Here is a 14,858-nt window from a genome sequence, read left to right as displayed (position 1 = left end):
GCCCCCTCCACCTGTTAAAAGGAAAACCTGGCTCCAGCCTACCTGGGGGCTGCTTCTCCCAGCTGAGCTCCTCCTCCCCACGCAGTGCTCCAGCCATGCTGCACCCGTCAGGGCTCCCAGCCTGCTGGACGCCTGTCCGCCTTTGTGTTGTCGGGCCCTCCACATAGAGGGCCCTTCCTTATCTCTGCCTGGTGCAGGCCTGTTACCTCTTGGACATAGGGTATTTCAAATCCACCAGCGACCCTGCTAGGTAGACACGGTTACCCCTGCCTACAGGTACAGAAACAGGCTCGAAAAGAGGAAGCCCCGAGTTACACACAGCAAAAGCAGGTTTTGAACTCGGGCTCCCACAGTGAGCTTTCTTTTGCTACATCTGAGATCCTTCCTAAACTGTGGGCTCTCTGAGGCCAGGGCCATGTGGATTTCCTGTTTATAACCCTTGGGCCCAACCCTTTGCCTAGAAGGCAGTGAGTACTCAGAAAGGCACCTCTCTCCAGGGCCTTTCCCTAACTCTTAGATGGCACCTACCGTGTGCCAGGTACTGGGCTAAATGCTTCGTGCGTGCCACAACCCTGCAGGTAGTTAGCATTATTATACTCATTCTCCAGAAGGGGAAACGGAGGCACAAGGACCGTGCACTGTCTTGCAGTTATCTAGTGGCAGAGACAGGACCCACACCGTCTGGCTTCAGAGTCCAAGCTCTTGCTCGTAGCCACTTCTCCAGGCACACTTAGAGGAGGGCCTCTCTCTCCCTTCACCCTGTGAGCACCTCACCTGTGGTGGTCTCACCCTTTGTGCTTCATGTGTGGAGCTCACATGAGCCTCTGTAGTAGACTGGGAGCAGCTTGCCGAAGGGCAGGGCTGTGTGCACTCACTCCTGTGTCCTTGCCCCCTGTGATCCCTGAACAGAATTGTTAGTCTGGAGGGTAGGTGCCAAACGTGCTTCAGCTTGCCTTCCCATGGGGGGTGGGTGAGGACATGAGCGAACCTCCACCCTGGCAGACCAGGTCGCTACAGGATGAATGCGGCAAGGGCATCTCCTGGGTGAGGAAAGGAGATGCCTCCTTTCCCTTTATTCAGCCTTCATTCATCCCTCACTCTCCCCTGAGAGCAGGGGTGCTCTGGAGCCAGCTCCACCGGCTTCCAGGAGAGCTGAAGGCGAAAATTCCAGGAAATCAGCGAGCTGGTTTTTAACTCTGCCATTGTTAAAAATTAAATTACTGGCTGAGCGCTGTGGCTCATGCCTGTAATCCCAGTACTTTGGGAGGCTGAGGCAGGCAGATCACTTGAGCTCAGGAGGTCGAGACGAACCTGGCCAACATAGTGAAACCACATCTCTACTAAAAATACAAAAATTAGCTGGGCGTGGTGGCGGGCGCCTGTAATCCCAGCTTCTCAGGAGGCTGAGGCAGGAGAATTGCTTGAACTGGGAGATGGAGGTTGCAGTGAGCTGAGATCGTGCCACTGCACTCCAGCCTGGGAGACAGAGCAAGACTCTATCTCAAATAAATAAATAACTTAAACCTGCAATTTAATGAATTATATTAAAAACCAAAACTACATACCTAAAATTCATCACCCCTTAATTATGTGAGTACATTTTTCTATTATTTGTGCTGTCGAGGTTACTTATGCCCATTATGTCTGCATGATGGAACTACTCCTGTACAGTGCTGAACGGCCTCCCCACGTCCCAGTTCAAAGACAATTGTAGTGGTGGTTTGAAAGCAGCCCTGATGGGACTATTGACATCACAGAAATTGGCAAATGCTACAAAGTAGGGCTATCCCACCCCACCCAGAGATCCAACTGTTACACCATTTACAAGCCCGAAAGCCAATTTGAGGCAAACAGGCTGTCACGGAAGAAGGTTGTCACTGTGGAGTTTGCGCACTCAGATTTGAGTCCAGGCTCCATCTCCACCCACTGTGGGGCCTGGGCTGCTTGCCCTTGAGCCTCACCTTTCCTATCTGCAAAATAAGGCTGAAAGTACAGCAGTTTTTACAAATTGAGCATTTGCCGAGTGTGGTGGCTTGTTCCTGTAATCCTGGCAACTCAGGAGGCTGAGGCAGGAGGATCACTTGAGGCCAGGAGTTCAAGACCATCCTGAGCAACATAGCAAGATGCTGTCTCTACAACAAATAATAAATAAATAAGCAAGTCAGGCATGGGGGAACACACACCTGTAGTTCCGGCTACTTGAGCGTCTGAGGCAAGAGGATTGCTTGAGCTTAGGAGTTGGAGGCTGGACTGAGCTATGATGGTGCCTCTGCACTCCAACCCAGGTGACAGCATAAGATCCTGTCTCTCTTAAAAAAAAAAAATGAGCATTTACTACCTGCCAGGTACTGAATCCATGCTCTTGCTAAATCTGCCAGCAGCCCTGTGAGGTGGGTGCAGTCACATCTCTTGTGAAGACGGGGATATGGGGGCGTGAAGAGGATAAGTACCTCATCAAAGGTGACAGATCGGATTTGAACCGCACTCTTAACTGCTGCAGTTTATTGGCCCTACAATAATAGTGCCCAGTTCAGAGGGTGGTTTGGGGGAGTACACAACGTAATGTGTGTTAAAGGGCTTAGCACAGATGTGGCTCCAGCGGAACGTAGTAAACATTGATTTACCGCGAGGCAGAAGAGCGGGATCCAGATCCACCCACGTTTGAATCTCAACTTGGCTATTTTCTGATTGCGAGATCTCTGGAGTCAAGTCACTTTGCTTTTCTAAGCCTCATGTTCCCCCAGTGAAAATGGGGATAATCATAGCTACTGAAGAGCTGCTCAGAGGACAGAGATAGAGGATGTAAAGTATCTGCCGAGAAGTGGGTACTTTATGGGAATGAGTGTTCGGGATTATCTTTTATTTTATGTCATGCAGACAGCAACTCTTCCCAGCCCTGTGGAGGAGGCCAGAGGTGGGGGCTGGAGCCCTGGAGGCAGGGCCTTGCTGGGGCAGCTCCTGACCCTCCCCTCCTGGCCAGGTCAGTCCCTCAGTGGGCCCTGGCCCTAGAAGGGCTCAGAGGCCTGGGGACGCTGTTGCTAGGCACCAGTTGCTAGGCTACACATTGTTTCTCCTGCTTGGCCACCTCCAGGAGGGCTGGCTTCTCTGCAGAGCTCTGCCTCCTGCAGCCTCTCCCTGACCTCAGAGCCTCTGCAGAGGAAAGGTGAGGGTGGGGCCGCTGTGGTTGGGCCTTGGGGAGAGCGGAGCCAACTCCCAGGGGAGGCAGGCAAGGCCAGAGGCAGGCAAGGCCATGGGAGCTGAGGGAGAGAGAGGAGCCGGGAGCTGGGAGTGAGCGTCCCAGCCTGACTTCTTGGGTGGGAGCCAAGAATTCCCCAGATAGCGGGTTGTCGGCTCATTCATTCCGAGAGGTGGATATGTAAGGTTCAGGTCGGGGGCCGAGGAGTCAAATATCTAGGTCTGAATCCCGGCAGTACCACCTATTATGAGCAAATCCTTGATCTCTTTAAACCTCACTGTCCCCGCGGTAAATGGAGACAGGAAGAGTTAATAAGAAGGTGTGGGAAAGTGAGAGGAGACACGAGGACTCTTGGGATAAGTGTGGATGATCAGTTTCGCCCTCAGTTTAGGGACGTGGGAGCTGGGGCAGAGAGACAGAGGCCTGGGAGAAGGGGCCAGCTGTGTGGGGGCGCAGATCTTTGCCCCATGGGCTTCTAAGCTGGGCTTGGGACCCACGAGGCTCCCCGTGCTTCCTTTTTAGGCCCCCCGGGGCCCTGCCCCACAGCATCATGATGGGGAAACTTCCCCTGGGGGTCGTCTCCCCTTATGTGAAGATGAGTTCGGGGGGCTACACGGACCCCCTGAAATTCTACGCCACCAGCTACTGCACAGCCTACGGTGAGGGCACCTTTGCGCAGCAGCTTCCCCCAGGACAATGGCGGGAAGGGAGGGGCTCTCTCTGAGGGAGGAGCAGCCCCTCTGGCTGTCACACTGCAGAGCAACCTGTCACGCTGAATCCGTCTGTCCCCTGAGCCCGGCCCGGCTGCTCCCTTCTCCAGTTCTGTCCCTGCAACCCTGTCACTGTGATTCTGCCACACCGACCTTGTCCCCAGCCCACCCACTCCATTTCCTGCCATCAGTCCTGAAAGGGCAGGCCTGCAAAGCTCCTGCCCGTGGCTCTGAGCCCTCTCCTGTCACTGGGACCCCTGTGCCCCTCGGAGGACGCTGGCCCTGCCTGGGAAGCCCTGCCTGTTTTTGACCTTGGGGTCTGTCTCCTCGTTGCCCCTCTGGCAGGTCGAGAGGATTTCAAGCCCCGTGTGGGCAGTCACACAGGCACCGGCTACAAATCAAATTTCCGGCCCGTGGTCTCATGCCAAGCCAGTCTGGAGGCCTTAGACAACCCGGCCAGGGGGTACGGTCTGTACGGCTCCTTCCCAGCCCCTGCCCTGCTCATCAGACCAACTCCAGGCTCCGTGAATGGGGACCCTGAGCTTTGCCTGGCCTAGGCTGGGGGTCCTGGGTGACACAGGGCACGGCCGACCCCTGAGTCATCTGTGGGAGGGTGCAGGGAGGAAGGTAGCTCCTGAGCAGAGGACAGAGGCAGGCGGCCTGGGGTTCTAGCTCCTCCTCACCCTCAGGGAACAAGCCCAGGACCATTTCCAGTCTGTGGCCAGCCAGAGCTACCGCCCCCTGGAGGTGCCTGACGGCAAGCATCCCCTGCCCTGGAGCATGCACCAGACCAGCTCAGGCTACGGGCGGGAGAAGGCCAGTGCAGGTCTCCCCACCAAGGAGGTCAGTGCTGGTCCAGGGCTAGGAGAGGGAAGCCTTAGGGTAGGGTGGGGCTAGGGCTGCACTGCCAACAGTTGGTCAAGGTGGGGGTGACAGGGCATGGAGCAGCCACATTGTAGGGATGGGGGCCACTCATCTTTCTCCCCTTTGTCCTCATCCTTGTCCCCACCATTCCCACCACCTCCATTCCCTGCCCCAGCCCCACCATTACCTCCGCCTCCATTTCCATCCCCATCGCTGTCCCATTCCCATGAGCCTCACACTTCCTTCCACACCTGCAAGCCCCATCGCCGTCCCTACCACCACCACTGTCCCCTACCATCGACATCCTCACCCCATCTTTTTCCTTTCTTTTTTGTGAGATGGAGTCTCACTCTGTTGCCCAGGCTGGAGTACAGTGGCACGATCTCGGCTCATTGCAACCTCTGCCTCCTGGGTTCAAGTGATTCTCCTGCCTCAGCCTCCCCAGTAGCTGGGATTACAGGCATGTGCCACCACACCCAGCTCATTTTTTGTATTTTTAGTAGAGACAGGGTTTCACCGTGTTAGCCAGGATAGTCTCGATCTCCTGATCTTGTGATCCGCCCGCCTCAGCCTCCCAAAGTGCTGGGATTACAGGCATGGCCCCATCTTTTTCATTTCTGTCCTCATTATTACCACCCTTCTTATCATCAGCACCACCACCAGAATGGACACTCATTCATTCATCCCGCCAGTATGTTCTGAATATCCTCCTTCGTATTTGAAGATGATAAGAGCTGGTAGAGTGCGGGGTGGGATGGGTGGTAGGAAATATAACGGGGAGAAGCAGGGAGGAAGAGAAGTGAAGGAATTGCAGGCCAGGCATGATGGCTCTGAAGTGGGCAGATCACTTGAGGTCAGGAGTTCGAGACCAGTCTGGCCAACATGGAGAAACCCCATCTCTACTAAAAATACAAAAATTAGCTGGGAGTGGTGGCATGCACCTGTAATCCCAGCTACTTGGGAGGCTGAGGCAGGAGAATCGCTTGAACTCGGGAGGCAGAGGTTGCAGTGAGGCTGAGATTGCCTGGGCAATGGAATGAGACTTGGTCTCAAAAAAAAAAAAAAAAGGCCAGGCACAGTGGCTCGCACCTATAATCCCAGCACTTTGAGAGGCCAAGTCGGGTGGATCACTTGAGGCCAACTGCTGGTGGGCCAGCCTGGCCAACATGGTGAAACCCCAACTCTGCCAAAAAAAATACAACAAAATCAGCTGGATGTGGTGGCTTGCATCTGTAGTCCCGGCTACTTGGGAGGCTGAGGCACAAAAATTGACTGAACCCGGGAGGTGGAGGTTGCAGGAAGCTGAGATCACGCCACTGCACTCCAGCTTGGGCAACAGAGCAAGACTCTGTCTCAAAAAAAAAAAAAAAAAAAAAGTAATAAATAAGAAGTGAAGGAGTTGCACCTGCAAATCAGGAGGGTTGGGAAACAGCTTGCTATGGAGACACTGGACAAAGACTTGAGGGAGGCCAGCTCCTCCAGATGCAGCTGTCTGAGGGAGGAGTGGCCCAGGCAGTGTCAGAAGCGAGTGCAAAGGCCCCGAGGGGGGCACAGAAAGGAGACGAGCAGCTAGAGCAAGGTGAGGCACTCAGGTCCTTGTGGGCCACCAGGAGGACGTGGAATTCCCTGTGAGCATGATAGGAAGGCTGCAGAGCTCTAAGCAGAGGAGGGAAGCACAGGTTTCATTGTGAAGGGACCCCCTCTGGCTGCTCTGCAGATACTGTACTCTGTAAAGGTCAAGGGCAGAAGCAGAGTCAGGCAGTGACTGCCGCCCCCTCACCTGTAATTGGCCCTTCTTCCTTCCAGGTCCGGAAGGTCCATTTTGACACCCAGGAGCATGGGCCCCAGGCCATCACCGGGCTGGAGCCCAGGGAAGTGCCCCTGCTCCACCAGCAGCAGGGCCAGGGCCCGCTGGAGCGGGAGAACTTCCGATATGTGAGTGGCAGCCGGGCTAAGGTCTTCGGGGTGGGGCAGAGGGGCCACATCCGCCTCCTCCTCCCACCTCAAGAAAAGTGTTGCACCAACTTATCCAAGAAGCCAGCTTAGTGTGAGCTCAGGGCACCAAGAAAGACGGGAAAACAAAGGATTTGATATTGGCTATTTCCAAAATAGCATCAATGTGACTTCTCGCCTTTTAACGCTCATCCTCTTCCCCCAGCCTTCCTCCTCTCGCTCACAGCCCCTCCTGATCTCGGTCCCTCTGGGCCCCCCGCTCATTACCAGGAGTCTGGTGTGGGGTGTGACGTGGTATTCATAGTCACAGGGGCACTGTGCTCTTACGCTGAAATTCCTGGCCCTGCGATGCCCCACCCCAGAGAGACTTGTGTCCAGGGTGCTGTAGTGGCCCACACAGGCCTCCTCAGAGCACAGATAACCGAGGCGCCACTCCACTGCCGCCGCATGCCTTTGGGGCCCTGGTGGGCCGGTGCCGCCATTCTTCCAACCTCTGTGTTCCAGGGCCCACGCTTCATGACTTCGGAGTACAATTCCAAGTATCTCAGGGAGCCTCTAGACCAGCCAGGTAGGCCCTTCCAATCCACCTCCCTACTTCCTGCCCCAGGGGCCCTGGAGCTGGCTTAGGACTAAGAAGGCACCAGTGGAAGAAAGAAGGATGCACAGGTGGCTGCGGGGAAGCGCCTCTCCCAGGCTGACCTCGGTGCCTTGGGCCTCTCAGGAGGGCGGCTTGGCTGGTGCATGCCCTTCCTGCTGCTCCCTCTCCTGTCCTCTGGCCTGGACTCTGGAATCCTCGCCCTGCCACCCACGATCCTCATGGCACAGGTCTCCAGGATCTTGGGATCCACTCGCTCCGCACCTGCTGGGACACTGAGCCTCTGGAGGACACGCGGGGGGCCAGGTGGCCTGGCAGCACATGAGACATTTCCTTTGCAGATTTCTTGCAGAAGAACTCGATCGGCGCCAAGGAGGGGAGCAGCTTCACCAAACAGTCCCGCCAGAGCCCCATTGTCTTCCAACCACCCTCACAGGCCCTCCCTGGGGACCCTGTAAGTCGGCTGGGCTCCTGCTAGAACTTTAGGGGGCTTGACGCCCTCCAGTCTCAGGGTTCCTAGCTTTCCTAAAGAATGTGAGCTGCAGAGCCCTTTGTTCAAGCACAAGATGAAAGAGCTTCTCCCCTTTGTCCTCATCCTTGTCCCCACTGCTTTGGTCCAGTTCCCCCGTTTTATAGATGAGAAGACTGAGGTCCAAAGAGATGAAGAGGTGTAGCCAAGGTCATTCAGAGTTCAGACAAGAGCCCTGGCCTGCTGGTCCCATTCAGGGTCATGCCTTCCCCTGTCTTCTCCCCAAACACTTCCCTTTTCTCAGTGATGCCCATTTGAGCTGAGTTCTCCTCTGTGTTCAGCACAGCAGGGGCCTGGAGGCAGAGCGGGTGGGAGCCGCCGGGGCCTGGAGGCAGAGCGGGTGGGAGCCGCCGGGGCCCAGCCTGCCACTGGGGAGCTGACATCCTCTGTGGGCCTCTTTCCAGGCCCTCCTCCCAGGCCAGAGTGTCACCAAGTCTGACTTCCTCCCCAAGACTCACCTGCACGTAAGCTGAGCTAGGGGGAGGCTGGGGACCGCCTGGCAGGGAGCAGTTAGAACATGGCTCTGGGCCGGGTGCGGTGGCTCAAGCCTGTAATCCCAGCACTTTGGGAGGCCGAGATAGGTGGATCACGAGGTCAGGAGATCGAGACCATCCTGGCTAACACGGTGAAACCCCATCTCTACTAAAAAATACAAAAACTAGCCGGGCGAGGTGGCGGGCGCCTGTAGTCCCAGCTACTCAGGAGGCTGAGACAGGAGAATGGCCCGAACCCGGGAGGCGGAGCTTGCAGTGAGCCGAGATCCGGCCACTGCACTCCAGCCTGGGCGACAGAGCGAGACTCCGTCTCAAAAAAAAAAAAAAAAAAAAAAAGAACATGGCTCTGGAAGGTGGTGGGGGAAGCAGCCACATCCTGGTGCCAGTGGCTGCTTTGCTCCCTCCAGGGAGATGAGTTCCTACCTGTGTTGGCCAGAGGCTCCAAGTGGGAAACAGCCTTCAGCCGAGGGAATGAAAGGATTCTGAACCCCAAAGTGAGTGGCCTTGGCTCCTCGCTCAGAGGAGGGAGGAGACAGGGAGGTTTCTGGGACGAGGTGGCATTTGGGTCAGGCATTGAGGAATGGGAAGAATTAGAATATTTGGGGATGTGGAGGTAGGGCCCCAGGTAGAGGGCGAGGAGAGACTGGGCCTTCCTGGGGGCTGGAAGACGAGGGGTGTGGTCTGAAATAGACTTGACTGGAAGGGGAAGGGAGGGTCGCTGGGGCTGGGGACAGGTCGCAGCTGTGTGTGCCTCTGCCTGCCCCCTCTCCATCCCTGCTGCCTCAGCCTGGCCACCTCAGCCTCCCTTCTGGTGGCTCTGTCCCCTGCAGGTGCCCCCTCCCTGCCCAGAACCCAGCAGCGTGAGCCACCAGCAGTTCCAGCCACTTCATCGGATGCAACAGACAAATGTTGCCCTGCTTGGCCGGGAGACTGTGGGGAAAAAGGTGAGACCTGCTACACCCAACCTCCACCCCCAAATCCCCACCCCTTCTGACCTGACAATTCTCCTGTCTACCCCCTTATGCAGGAGCCCACAGGGTTCAGCCTTAACAACCCTATGTATGTCCGGAGCCCCTGTGATCCTGACAGGGATCAGCGATACCTGACCACCTACAACCAAGGGTGAGGTCCGCTTCCTGGTCCAAAGCTGAAACCATTTGAGAAAGAGACGGAGACTCTTTAAGTAATGAGGATAAGTAATGAGCTCACAGCCTCGTGGAGAAGATCAACGCTGAGTGAATGTGGGTTCCCCAGAAGCAGACCCTAAGCCAAGGATTGGAGTGCAAGCACATTATTAGGCAGTTATTAGGCGTGTGGGAGTGGAGAAGTGGGATGAGGGAGGGAAGGCAGTAATAATGAGCATGTTACTAAGCCAGGTATTCCACCGGGAAAACTCTAGAAAACAGTGTAAAGCACACAACTCAGAACTACCCCAGTCAAAGGTGAGAAAGCTGGGGTATTTATACCCCCACATCCATCAGTCATTGGTTAAAGGTTATCCTCAGGCAACATTAAATCCCAGGTGCCTCCTTGCTCAGGCAAAGCAGGTTCTAGCATCCCAAGGGTAGCTTTCCCACAGATATGCAGTACAGGGCATTGGTGGCCAGGCTGGTGGACATGGAAAGAACAGGGGAGATTGAGGGAGTCTGGAGCAGCAGCATCTGCTAAGACACTCCATCCAGCCAATGGTTGGTGGGCTCGAAGCTCCCTCAGAAGGTAAATTCTGTGCTTTGCATTCCCTGGATGAAGAGTGACTGTCCTGGGCATCAGGGAGGGCTTCCAGGAGGAGGTGGCCCCAGAGCCATGGGGAAGGCTTCTGGGGCCAGGACTGGGTGGGGAGAGCATTATAGGAATGGTATAAAGGAAGTGTAATTCTTCTTCTTCTTTTTTTTTTTTTTTGATGGCGTTTCACTCTGTCGCCCAGGCTGGAGTGCAATGGCATGATCTCAGCTCACCGCAACTTTCGCCTTGTGGCTTCGAGTGATTCTCCTGTCTCACCCTCCTGAGTAGCTGGGATTACAGGCATGTGCCACCATGCCCCAGCTAATTTTTGTATTTTGAGTAGAGATGGGATTTTGCTGTGTTGGCCAGGCTAGTCTTGAACTCCTGACCTCAAGTGATCTGCCTGCCTCGGCCTCCCCAAAGTGCTGAGATAACAGGCGTGAGCCACCGTGCCCTGCCAGGAAGTATAATTCTTTTTTTTTTTTTTTTTTTTTTTTTTTGAGACAGAGTCTCGCTCTGTTGCCCAGGCTGGAGTGCCGTGGCACGATCTCCGCTCACTGCAAGCTCCGCCTCTGGAGTTCACACCATTCTCCTGCCTCAGCCTCCCGAGTAGCTGGGACTACAGGCGCCTGCCACCAAGCCCGGCTAATTTTTTGTATTTTTAGTAGAGACAGGGTTTCACTGTGTTAGCCGGGATGGTCTCGATCTCCTGACCTCGTGATCTGCCCGGCTCCAGGAAGTATAATTTTTCAGACAAACTCCTCTAAGCCAGGAAGCGCAAGCTTTCCTCACAGTATCAGTCATCTGTGTCCACCCTGCTTCCTCTCCAACTCCTGGTCCTCCAAGGTGTCCCTGCAACCTCCCTGTCTCCTCAGGCTCCCCCTGCCCCACCCCCTGCTCCAGGATACCTCCCAGAATCCATTCATGGAACAGACTTTAACTGAGCCCTGACTGGGTGCCAGGGCCTGCTGCAGGCCCTGGGAATGTGTGTGCAGCTCCTGCCCTACGGAGTTCAGACCTCAGCACGGGAGGGGGCATGCATGTGGCTGCGGTCAGTTAGTGAGAGCTGTTAGGTGATGGGCAGGGAGAGAGGGATCGGGAGGGCTGCAGTGGGCACGGGTCAGATTTGAAATCGGTGGCCTTGAGCAGGTGACGTTTGAATTGAGACTGAAAAGAGGGGAGGGCGGTGACCTGGAGGAGCAACAGAGAGTCTGAGCTGGAAGGGCCGCTGGTTGTCCTCTGGCCTAACCCCTGAGGCTCAGAGGGGAGGAGCAGTGCTTGCGCCTCGCACAGCTGACTCGCCGCACAGTGGCTGCTCCAGTTCCCACGGAGGTGCGGGGAGGGCCAGAGGCTCAGTCTGGGTGTGAGGGCAACGATGTTCCGACCCCTTCTTAGGCAAACATCTCCTCCTGTGGCTCTGGCAGAGACCAGCTCCAGCCCTCTCTGCTGGGTCCTTCCAGCCTGTCGTGTCCTGTCGTGTCCTGAGCTCCTTCTGGCCGTCAGGCACACTTGCTGGTGCTTTCTGGTGCGCGCAGAGCCCCAGGGTTGCCATCACCGATTTCTGCACTGATCTGTCTGCATCCCCTCTTCATAAGTTCAAGGGTGGGACCCCCATCTTACTTGTGTTTGCACCTTCCGGACCTGGCTGTGCTCAGTTAAATGGAAGGAGATGGAAATGAAATGGAAGGAAAGTTAAGTGCCTAGAGAAGTGGATGAGACGGGGTCTCCACCCCAAGGTGCTGGCAGGCCAGGGACAAGGGCGTCACTGAAACTGTCCTTTTACACTCCAAAGAGTGTTTCAGCGTCAGGCAGAGGGCAGGGCAGGCTTTTCAAGTAAGGCTTCACCCAGTGGACGTGGGCTTAGGGAGAGTCAGACGAGGAGGACAGCATGAGCAAAGGCGGGGAGGCTGGGTGATCTGAGGGCCGATGGAGAGGGGCAGGAGGGGCTGCAGAGGTGGGCAAAGGCCAGATTCCAGCCAAGGACCCCTCCTCTCCTCCAGGTACTTCGAGAACATCCCCAAAGGTCTAGACCGGGAAGGCTGGACTCGAGGTGGCATCCAGCCCCAGATACCGGGAGGCTACGCCCTCAGCCAGCCAGTCAGCTGCATGGAGGCCGCCCCCAACCCCACGGAGAGCCTGCGGCACCTGCATCCCCACGTGGGAAGGTGGCACTCCCCCCAGCTCTGTTCCTTCTCCCTACCCCTCATCCAGGCCCTGCGCCAGGTCTTTCCCTTCCTCTCCTCTCTTGCTCTGTTAGTCTGGTTCATTCCTATGAGAGGCCCATCTCTTCTGGCTGGCTCTGGCGTCCCTTCTCCTGCCAGCACTGACTCCTCCCCTCCTCTCCGTCCAGTGACCCCTCCCTCAGATGTCTCCTCCTCCTTCTCCTGCCCCAGTACCCCAGGCCAGGAGGGCTGGAGGGAGAGGATCTGAGCGAGGGGCTCTGGGGTGGTTTGGATCCAGAGGGGGATGGGGGGACGGATCCAGAGATGAATGGACTGTGGTTCCGCCTCACTCAGCTCCTTTCTGCTCAATTCAATTCCTCAGAAATTACATTTATACCAACAAATGCCCAGAGTTGGCAGGCAAAGAATGTTTGTGGCTTGGCTGCCCTGGCTGAGCCCTGGCTGTGCTCTCTCAGGGAGGGTCAGGCAGAAGAGAAGAAGACAAGGTCCCTCCCTGCCTGCCAACGCCCCCAACACTCTCCTCTTGCCTCCCTGCAGAACCCTGACCTCAGCCGACCCCTTCTACCGGGACGCACCTCACAGCAGCCGCTTCATGGCACACAGCTGAGCCCTGAGCCCTTGGTAAGGGGCTGGGGACTCCCACACTCAGCTGCTCCCGGTCTGTGGGCAGCCATTGTGGGCCAGCCCTGCCTCCCCAGCCCTGGGTTAAGCCAGTCCTGCCTGGGGACCCCCGCTTCCGAGTGGGGGGTGCGAGATCAGGGGGCCTCTCAGAACCTCTTCTGTGCCAGGCAAGCACACAGAAACACCCCAGAGCCCCTTGCTCAGGCTTCGCCTCTGCTTCTCCTCCACAGGTTTGTCAACCCTGGGGCACAGGAGCCAGGCTATTGTCTGTACCCCCACTCGATCCCCCAGGGTGACACCCCCGCCCGGCTACTTTCCTAATGAAATAAACAGCATTGAAGCAGAGAAGTGTGACATCACTATCAGGGTGGCTGGAAAAAGGAGGGGTCAGCTGGGGCAGTGGGTGCAGGGGTGGAGGAGCTGGGCCAGATTTGGAGTCGGAAGGGCTCAGCTGGAACCTCTGAAGAACCATGACACGATGGATGGGCACTTCATTCTCCCGACTCAGTTTCTTGTCCTTTAAAGGGTCCTTTATGGCCCGTGCTGTTTGGGAAAGTACTTGGTCAAGTGTGGGTGGAACAACCCCAGGGGAGGGGCCGGTGGGCCAGAGAAGGGGAGGGAAGCAGACTCAGGGCAAGGAGAAAGAGGAGAGTCTCGGACGCATGGCCACCTGGACACCGACACGGCACGGGGGAGCTGATCACAAAGGCTGGTGCCACTCTCCCTCCCAGCCAAGGTGACCAGAGCAGGGCGGCCTGTTTGTGAGAAAGAGAACAAGCTGGCCCTTACATGTCCCAGGTGAGCGCAGGCCCTGATGAGCCAACATCCTGCACGAGAAGAGAAGGGTATCTCTTCCTCCAGATGTTGCAGCCTGACATAGGCCCTCAGCCTGCAAGACTGAGGGCCAGCATCTGGGCCAGCTCTCAGCACCTTTTGTCACCTCAGCCAGGTGCATTTGTGCAGTGCACAACACTACAACTGTATGCCGTGGCCCTGCTAGCACCAGCTCCTTATAAATGAGGAGTGTGGACCAGAGAGGGTGCGTGAGCTGCTCAGGGTCACACAGCGCAGAAAGGCAGCGGCAGCGCTGGGTTGGGGGTGTCCCCTGTGCCTTGCATCCCCGTCTGGGCATGCAGAGGGGGTGTCTTCCGACCCCTTGCCTCCACTTGTGCTCCTTAGTGGAGGTCTGTGGAGCAGTGCTGCTGGCCCCAGAGCCTGGCCGTACCCAGCATAGTCTTGAACGGCAGGCCTGGGGACTGTCCACAGCCTGGCTGGGGCTCCATGTGGGCTGTGGGTGGCTCCAGCTGGTCCCAGCGTGGGAGGAGGGAAGCAGAAGACACAGAGTCTCAGAGCCAGACTCAGGACCCAGTGACAGCCCAGACTGTGGGTGGTGACCTGCCAGTCCATGCCCCAGCAATAGGAGTGAGTCACCAAAGGGACTGGGCTGGGCCCCAGCCATGGCCATAGTAAGGTGGAGAGTGAGCGAGTGCGGGATCAGCCAGCCTCTCCCTGCCCAAAGACACACACACACACGCACTCAACACAAAAGCACACGCAAATACAAACACGCAAGTGCACACAGACCCCTGAAGGCATGCACACACACATCTAGGCACATAAATGCCAACGGAAGTACACATAAACTAACACAACCACACACATGGAAACACAAACGAACGTGCACAAACACCAGATCTTCACATAAACACCCAGGACTCTTAGACACGCAGACACACACACAGCCAGCCTGATGTGGTTTGAGTATTTGTCCCCACCCAAATCGTATGTTGCATTGGAATCCTCAGTGCTGGAGGTGGGGCCTGGTGGGAGGTGACGGGGTCACGGGAGTGGATCCCTCATGGCTTGGTGCTGTCCTCACTATAGTGAATTCTCATGAGACTTGGTTGTTAAAAAGTGTGTGGCACCCCCCACCTCTGGCTCCTGCTCCTGTGTGTGAAGTGCCTGATCCTGGCTGGGCGCAGTGGCTCACG

At 56.5% G+C, this 14,858-nt stretch overlaps 1 protein-coding gene across 2 annotated transcripts; it reads left to right on the top strand.

Moving 5' to 3' along the window:
• Positions 1-3,066: 3,066 nt before the first annotated feature.
• On the top strand, positions 3,067-13,212 carry SAXO4 (stabilizer of axonemal microtubules 4). 2 transcript variants are annotated; one of them, XM_015114042.3, is made up of 14 exons: positions 3,067-3,163; positions 3,719-3,855; positions 4,252-4,369; positions 4,596-4,749; positions 6,577-6,705; positions 7,228-7,291; positions 7,660-7,772; positions 8,252-8,311; positions 8,749-8,835; positions 9,172-9,285; positions 9,369-9,463; positions 12,064-12,228; positions 12,784-12,867; positions 13,098-13,212. In XM_015114042.3, the coding sequence occupies exons 2-13, from the start codon at positions 3,747-3,749 to the stop codon at positions 12,851-12,853; spliced, it is 1,278 nt and encodes a 425-aa protein (XP_014969528.2). In that variant the 5' UTR covers positions 3,067-3,163; positions 3,719-3,746; the 3' UTR covers positions 12,854-12,867; positions 13,098-13,212. The 2 variants fall into 2 exon arrangements, with proteins under 2 accessions (XP_014969528.2, XP_077818807.1); XM_077962681.1 differs by lacking the exon at positions 8,252-8,311.
• The last annotated feature ends 1,646 nt before the right edge of the window (positions 13,213-14,858 follow it).

Source organism: Macaca mulatta, chromosome 14 (assembly GCF_049350105.2).
Source record: "Macaca mulatta isolate MMU2019108-1 chromosome 14, T2T-MMU8v2.0, whole genome shotgun sequence".
Classification (NCBI taxonomy): domain Eukaryota; kingdom Metazoa; phylum Chordata; class Mammalia; order Primates; family Cercopithecidae; genus Macaca; species Macaca mulatta.
The sequence above is the reverse complement of the archived record's forward strand: the minus strand, read 5'-3'. Positions and strand labels throughout refer to the sequence as shown.

Excerpts from the sequence above, each read along its gene's own strand:
- SAXO4 (XM_015114042.3), top strand. The coding sequence starts at position 3,747 with ATGATGGGGAAACTTCCCCTGGGGGTCGTCTCCCCTTATGTGAAGATG. Across the intron at positions 8,836-9,171 it reads AAAGGATTCTGAACCCCAAA|GTGCCCCCTCCCTGCCCAGA; the intron begins GTGAGTGGCCTT and ends TGTCCCCTGCAG. Across the intron at positions 12,229-12,783 it reads CTGCATCCCCACGTGGGAAG|AACCCTGACCTCAGCCGACC; the intron begins GTGGCACTCCCC and ends GCCTCCCTGCAG.